This window comes from Kryptolebias marmoratus, unplaced genomic scaffold, assembly GCF_001649575.2.
Source record: "Kryptolebias marmoratus isolate JLee-2015 unplaced genomic scaffold, ASM164957v2 Scaffold77, whole genome shotgun sequence".
NCBI classification, from domain to species: domain Eukaryota; kingdom Metazoa; phylum Chordata; class Actinopteri; order Cyprinodontiformes; family Rivulidae; genus Kryptolebias; species Kryptolebias marmoratus.
Genome location: NW_023665811.1, coordinates 2,896 through 11,117, shown reverse-complemented (window position 1 = coordinate 11,117; position 8,222 = coordinate 2,896). Strand labels below are relative to the sequence as shown.

Below are 8,222 nucleotides of genomic sequence, written 5' to 3'. Positions count from 1 at the left end.
CATGATGGACTCATGATGGACCCATGATGGACTCATGATGGACTCATGATGTGTTGAGAGTCATTTTGAGGGAATTCTCTGTGGGTTCACATTGTTCTTCCACTCCCTGATGTTTGAGAACTGCTCGGAGCTCAGAGCTCCTCCACGTCTCCAAACAGCAGCAGCAGAGAAGGAACCCAGAGTTTCTGGTTTTTACAGCTGACTATTTTCAGTTCTAGTTTTGTTTTTGTGTTGAAACCAGCTGCCTCTTCTGACAGCCGACATTAATGAGGCGGTTCTGATGGTTCCTTACAGGTTTGATTCAAATTCTTTTAGAACACGGTGATAACCGGATCATTGTTGTTCTGTCCTGAACTGAAGGTGAACGTTTCTTTTCTTCTTTTTATCTTAGACAGAATCCATCCATCTCCTGCACTTTGTTGTTTAAAACCCAAACGAACGGGTCCGGACCGATGTGGACTCAGCAGATCCAGGTTTCAGGTGAACCCGTTGGACCGCAGCAGCTGTTTGGGATCACATGTGGCCCGGCGCTGGCAGACAGCAGGGCTGTTTGACTTCCACTAATCCTCCAGATGATGCCACACAGGGTGGTCATGGAAACTGTCTGTGTTTCCATGGTAACAGAACAGGATGCTGCGGCGACCAGGCCATCCCCCCACCTGGCAACAGCTACGCTCCTGGACGGGTACCAGGCCCACAAAGACACACAACATGAGCAGAAGACTGCGGTCACATGACCCGCAGGTGTTCAGGGTCATTGTTCTGAATAAATCATTTATCGTCAGGCTGCAGAGGAGAGCTGTCCCACACGTCTGACAGACATCAGCTTCGGTTTACAGCAAACGTTTCACCTGAAACAGCCGTAAATAAACCAGCTGAGAGCTGAGGGCTGAGAGCTGAGGGCTGAGGGCTGAGGGCTGAGGGCTGAGGGCTGAGAGCTGAGGGCTGAGGGCTGAGGGCTGAGGGCTGAGGGCTGAGGGCTGAGGGCTGAGGGCGATCCGACTGCAGAGCCCTGATCTCTCTCAAAAAAACAACAACAGGATGTTAAACGGATCAAATAAAATCTGACTTCTTTCAAAGAAAGTGGGTTTTAAACCCTCAGTTTCTTCCTGTTTATATAAAAGTTGTGATGATGAGGATGAGGTGATCCGGGCTTCTGGTTCAGAACAATCATGATGTCTGTGTTTAAACCCAGGAAGAACCGATGAAACTTATAAACAAAGGAAAACATTTCAGAGACAACAGAAATTAAAGAAATTAGTTTCACATTCAGTTCTGACCCGGTTCTGTAGAGACACAGCTGGTGGTTTGGCTCCTCTTATTCTCTACAGAACTTTTCAACAATGTTCTGAAGAGTCAGATTGGTTCCTACATTACCCAGGATGCACCTGGCCATCGGGCCAATAACTGGCAAACTTACACGCATGCAGGGAGAAATGTTTCCGCTCCGAGGAGTTCCCAGCAGCTGAAGTAACCGGAGGAACCACAGAGGAACCCAAAGACCCGACGGCAGGACAGGAGGAGGCGGCTGAAGGTCCAGAGGGTTCTCCTGGTTCTCCTGGTTCTCCCAGTAGGTGCTGGATGGAGTGCAGCTGGAAGCAGGGGTCAGACAGGAGGACGGAGGCAGCGCGAGACGTCCTGCAGAGAGACGAGAAAGAAGAAGAGTTAGACTAACAGAACGAAGCCAAGCTGGAACCCATCATTTGTCCTGATGTTCTCATGCAGACTGGAGTCTGGATCAGAACCTGGTCCCTGCAGAAAGTTCTGGACTCTTTAGCTGGATTTATACTTCCCGAGAAGTGATGAAATCTGCTCTCTCTAAAGCAGTTGCAACATCAGAATGACTACATTTTGTCTTCCTAGGAGCTCCGAGAGCCTGTTCTCAACTTTATTCACGTCAGCGATCGTGTGATTGGACAGAGATGTGAGGTGGAGGTTGTTGTTGATGCGTGAGCTGCTCAGGAACCAGTATGGCCGCTCACGCTGGGAGCTAACATTAGCTTCTGGGATCCAATATTCACTATGACCACTAATCTGTCCTGAACAGCCGCCACCATGCTGAAGGAGCTGTTCTCCTCCTCCATCACCGAAACACGTCCCCCTCTCTGATTGTCAAAGTGTCGGAACAACACAAATCAAACTATTTAGCTGGTTATTAGCCTCCCTGCAGGCTGCAGGTGGTCGCTGTGTTTTTGACTGTCCCCTGTCTGTCTCTGTCCCTGACTGTCTCCGTCCCTGACTGTCTCCGTCCCTGTCTGTCTCCGTCCCTGTCTGTTTGGTATCATGGTGTGCACACTGAACACGGGGCACAGAAAGCTGATGAGAACTCATTAGATCCATCTGCAACAACTGCTTTTAGAAGATAAACAACACATCTTTCAGGTTCTTATGAAACACATTGATTCCATCAGTTCTGAAAGTGAAAATGTGACCAGATGAATCCAAACGGTGCTACATGAGCGTGTTTCAGGTGGTGACTCGTCTCTCAGCAGCCTGAGGTCACCTGAAAGAATGATGCTGACATTTCCTGTAAAAGCTGCTCTGACCTCAGCATTAAATGGCTCTGACAGCTCACACAGAGACTCGCTCAGGTTTCCACTCGCCTGATTCAGAGGAACAGATAAAGAACAAGGAAGGGATGAAGGGCAGGTCCAAACGAGTGTCGAGGAGCAGCGCTCAGCCTGGAAGTCAACATCTACGGCATCATGTTTCCTCTTTAATTAGAAAACCGACTAAAGGCCAAAGTGTTTAAACTGACCAGGTTAATTATACAACAAAACTACATTAAACAAACATTCAATCCCAGAGGCGGACGGGCCGACAAACAGTAAATATTGTTCCAGAGCTCATCCATCTGATCCTTCATCACCGAGGAACAAACCACGTGTCTGCAATCTGTAACATCTAACCCCGCCCCTTTAGCTTTAAATGATCTGTACCGTCTGACCCCGCCCCTTTACTTCTAGGCAATCTGTAACATCTAACCCCGCCCCTTTAGCTTTAAATGATCTGTACTGTCTGACCCCGCCCTTTTATCTTTAAATAATCTGTAACATCTAACCCCGCCCCTTTAGCTTTAAATGATCTGTACCGTCTGACCCCGCCCCTTTAGCTTTAAATGATCTGTTCCGTCTGACCCCGCCCCTTTAGTTTTAAATGATCTGTTCCGTCTGACCCCGCCCCTTTAGTTTTAAATGATCTGTACCGTCTGACCCCGCCCTTTTATCTTTAAATAATCTGTAACATCTAACCCCGCCCCTTTAGTTTTAAATAATCTGTAACGTCTGACCCCGCCCCATTAGCTTTAAATAATCTGTATCCCATGTCTCCTTTGTCCTCCTGCCTGAATCTGGAACAGAAGACCAGAACATGAGACGTGATGTTCTGAGAGGCGTCTCAGTTCATCCCATGCTTCTGCTGGAGCTATACACCAGGAGGCAGCTGTGCATCAAACAGCATGACATATTAAAGCCATGCTGTAAATTAAATATAATGTTAAACATTTAAAAACTAATTATGATTGTTTAATGGGAGCTTCCAGTTTACTGTGGAAACGACAGGTTAGGAGGTTAAAGTTTGAATTTGTTAGATACTGCAACATCTAGTGGCATAAATAACAAACTGCAACAAACTGAATTCTCCCCCCAAATCAAATATGAGTGAAAACAGCTCTCATAAAGAGGCAGGTTTTAGTTTGAGCTTCTGCAGAAACATATTGGTCTTTAAAAACACATTTATTCTGAAAGAAAATAAGACAATCTATATTTTGGTATAATAGTTCTGAATATTTTACTGCAACTAGAAGAGCCTGAACGGAACTTTTTCAAGATTTCATTCAAAGGATCTGAAACCATCCGGGTTCTGTTTGTCTGGAAGCCCACAGCCAATCAGATTCCCTGTGAAATCAGCCTCCCAAAGCTCCTTCTGTGGAGACATAAGCCGTCAGAGAGGGTGAAAACAAAGTGTGAGCAGAGGCAAACAGAAACAGACAGCGAAACGAGAAGGAGGAGGAGGAGGAGGAGGAGGGTGAAGCCAGAACAGAGGAGAGGAAGAGGCGCTGGAAAAGCACCAGAAGAGGCAGACGGAGCTCAGAAATGAGCAGCGACGGCAAACACTCCAACATCGGAGGTTCTGCTGCTCACGTCTGTTCCGGACCAGCAGAACTTTACTCTCTGCCTTAATGAGGAGACAAAGAGCAGCAGAGACGGCGCTCGCTGATCGATGCTTCATGTCGGAGCCTTTTAAAAACCCTCTCAGAGCGAAGCAGGAAGGCTGCTTCAACACACACATCCAGGAGGATTAAAGCAGCTGCAGAGCAGCAAGTAGGAGGATGCAGAGTCCTCTGGACCTCAGACCGGGCTCCGCCAACAGGACCTGACAAACCAAGAGAGCACCAGCAGAGACGGAGGACGACATGGACCAAGAGACCAGAGAGGACAGGACAGACTCTGATCTCCACATGAAACTTTAATCAAACAAGAAAGTAAAGTTGTTTAATTTGAGATCTTAGCATCAGCAGGACGTTATCTGTTTGGGAGAGCAGAATTTGTTCTGTTTTAGAGAGTGGAACAAAATCAACCTGAAAGGACTAGTCTGGACTGGTCTGAGAGGACGGCTCTGGACTGGTCTGAGAGGACGGCTCTGGACTGGTCTGGGAGGACGGCTCTTGACTGGTCTGGGAGGACGGCTCTGGACTGGTCTGGGAGGACGGCTCTGGACTGGTCTGGGAGGACGAACTCCAACCTCCCTCCTGTTTGAATCGTCCTCTACAAGCTGAACTGAACAGACGTTTGCTTCCAGTGTCTCTGAAAGGTGGATGCAGGTGATTCCGGGTCGGACCGGATAGGGACCTGCAGAGACTGGACAGGATGAGTTCTGTAGTCCAAACACAAACCCAGTCAGTCTGAGATAAAAATGCTTTGAGACTCAGAGTGAAGGAGTCTCACTGGAGGAGACAAACAGAAAAAAGATCAAGAACCCAGCTGAGGCTCAGTCTGTCCCTGATGTCTCCGTCTGTCCCTGAGGTCTCTGTTTATGTGCTTCACGTCAGGATGAGATGAGTCCCAGAACCCGGAGGATGTGATAGAAAAAATTCTGGTTCTGTTGAAGTAAGACAGACGAGTTCTGGCAGATCAGAGGTTCTTGCTGCTGGCATCATGCTGGTTGGTCTCGCCAGTTTCCTGGAGGGGGCGGAGCCAGCTGCAGCTCCAGCACCGTCACCATGGTCTGTTGTGGTCCTGATGTTCCATCTGCAGCTGGGCTCAGTATGGGCCAGCGCCTGTCCATCTGGGTGCTTGTGTACTTCAGACCTCCTCAGCTGCACAGATCTGGATCAGGTTCCCGTGATGCTGCCCGTCTCCACAGTCACTCTGGACCTGAACCACAACCATATTGTCCGGCTTGAGGAAGAAAGCTTTAAAGGGCTTCCTCGCCTGGAGATTTTACGTTTGGCATACAACCAGGTGACCACAATCCAGTCCGGAGCCTTCAGAAAGTCCTCGGGTTCTCTGCTCCGACACCTAGACCTGTCGTCCAATCAGCTGACTGTTCTGGAGCAGCATTACTTCCAGGACCTGCCCGGACTGCAGGAGCTGCTGCTGTTCAACAATCGGATTGTCCGTGTGGAGAACGGAGCTCTGAATGATCTGAGGAACCTCCACAAGGTCTACCTCAGTCACAACCTGCTCACTGATTTTCCCTTCGTCAGCATCCAGAAGCACAGCCACCCCCACCTGTCCATGCTGGACCTGTCCTCCAACCGGCTGCCAAAATTGCCCCTGGAGGAGATCTCAAACCTGCCCCAGTCTGTCCAGAAGGGACTCTACCTGCACAACAACTCCCTGGTGTGTGACTGCTCCATGTACTCAATGTTCAGGTTCTGGGAGCAGAAGGACTTTGCCTCCGTCAGGTTCTTCAGGAAGGAGCATGGCTGTCAGGTCTACAAGATGCAAAGAAGGATTCGGTTCTTCCTGTACAATCGTTTCTTCGAGAAATGTAACCTGTCGGGTCTGAAGGAGCAGGAGAGCAACGTGTCAGTGAGGGCGGGGGCCCCGCTGCTGCTGCACTGCATCACCTCTCTGTCCGGAACCACCACCACCTTCTTCTGGTTGGCACCAAACTCAGAATACGTGGTACCGCCCGGGAACAACGGCTCCTTAAAGATGTTCCCTAACGGCAGCCTAGAGATTGTGGCAGCACGTGAGGAGGACTCTGGAATCTACCTGTGCATGGCTCAGGACCAGGATCGGAACGAGACCCGGGAGGTCAATGTGAGTGTGCTGCAGCACGAGGGCGAAGCCCACGAGCACTTCAACACCGGATTCACCACCCTGCTGGGCTGCGTGGTCAGCCTGCTGCTGGTCCTCATGTACCTGTACCTGACGCCCTGCCGCTGCCCCGCTTGCCCTAAGCACCGCACCCCGACCACCGCCGCTCTGGGTCGAGGCATGGCGGCAGGACCGGGTAGTGCCCAGTCCTCCATCTTGACCCCTACCCCACCGACGACCACCGAGGGTCCGGGTCGAAAGGTCAGTACCAACAAGCATGTGGTGTTTCTGGAGCCAATCAGAGAGCAGCAGAATGGCAGACTGAGGGTGGGACCGGGGCTCCTGCTGGGGGCGGAGCCACAGCAGAGGGCCGGAGAAACGGACTCCTACGTGTCCGTCTTCTCTGACACGCCCATAATGTTGCCGTAGCAACACTGAGACACAGACTGGCACTGTCCTCAACCCCCTCACCCCTCCACACACTGCAGACCTGAGCACAACCCCACCCCCCACCTGCCTACCCCCAATCCAAGTGCAATTCTTCATCCAGATTCCTACTGAGCCCCAGAACCAGTGCACTGTGACAGGTCAGACTCTCAGAACCACGTGAGTCCAGACGGGGGGGGGAGCATGACCCGCTGCTAAAACCGACCCTTTAAGCACGGCTTGTACCTTTAAACATTTACTACCTATGCCTTTACTTTTCTCAGACAGAAAAATAAACATTTGTAGAACTTTTTAGGTTCTAGTTCTGTTTCCAGATTTTATTGATGGTTCTGCTTGAGTGTCTTGGATCAGATAAAACGTGTTTCTTTGTTTTAGAGTAGAAGAGCTTTTAGAAACTAAAAATAGAAAATGTTTTAGAGCCTGCCCCCCTCTTCTCCCCCCACAGGAAGTTTATTTCTGTCATCATCAATCAGAACAGGAATCAGAACCAGCAGAAGGTATATAAAGGATTCAGAACACGTCTGAAATGATTCTGTTTTTATTTTCACGTCTCAGACAGCTGAAAACATTTTTCAGTGATTTCTGCACCGACTGCAGCCCGTCCTGTCTCCAGTGTTAATAAACCGTCGTATGTGCACCACCCAAACACCGTCTGCTTATTGTGTGCATCTGTGTGTGTCTGTGAGTGTCTGTGAGTGTGTGTGTGTGGGGGGTCTGCATGTTCAGCCTGAGAACAGCTGAAAACCACTGAAAACTGTTCATGTCTGACCCTGAAACTCACCACTGCTCCTCATCCTCAGACTGAGAAGCTGTTTCTGTAAAAATGTTGCTGAATAAGTGAAATATTTTACAGAAACAGGAACAAAACTGGGTTTATTAGGGAGTCAGGAGGAAGATGATGATAAAAGGTGTTAAACTTAAAATGTCTCAGCAAGTTTGGTGCAAAACTACAGATTTCACATTATTACATTTCATTGTGACTACAATATCTACACAAATATGAAGCAAAACAACAGGAATTAATATTTCACATAGTGAGCTACAACTCTTTAAAATAAAAAGAAATTTAGCAACAAGTTGTCTGTTATGATTGTAAGTCTCTGGGCGGGTTATTATAATTACTTACAGAGCAGTGAGAACAAACTGTACAGAGCAGAAACTGAGAAAACTGTCACCCTCCGCAAACACTGATGAGGACGACAGTTTAACAGTTCCCCTCCAGCTGCCGACAGCTGCAGACGGGACCCGTCCAGCTGCAGACGGAACCTGTCCAGCTGCTAATGGGACCCATCCAGCTGCAGACGGAACCTGTCCAGCTGCTAATGGGACCCATCCAGCTGCAGACGGGACCTGTCCAGCTGCAGACGGGACCCGTCCAGCTGCAGATGGGACCTGTCCAGCTGCAGATGGGACCCGTCCAGCTGCAGACGGGACCTGTCCAGCTGCTAATGGGACCCGTCCAGCTGCAGACGGGACCTGTCCAGCTGCAGACGGGACCTGTCCAGCTGC

At 49.5% G+C, this 8,222-nt stretch overlaps 1 protein-coding gene across 1 annotated transcript; it reads left to right on the top strand.

Annotated features, from left to right (window-relative positions):
- Nucleotides 1-4,051: 4,051 nt before the first annotated feature.
- On the top strand, nt 4,052-7,441 carry amigo3 (adhesion molecule with Ig-like domain 3). The gene has a single exon (XM_017404553.3). It carries the CDS (start codon nt 5,157-5,159, stop codon nt 6,693-6,695), a length of 1,539 nt encoding a protein of 512 aa, XP_017260042.1. The 5' UTR covers nt 4,052-5,156; the 3' UTR covers nt 6,696-7,441.
- Nucleotides 7,442-8,222: the final 781 nt, after the last annotated feature.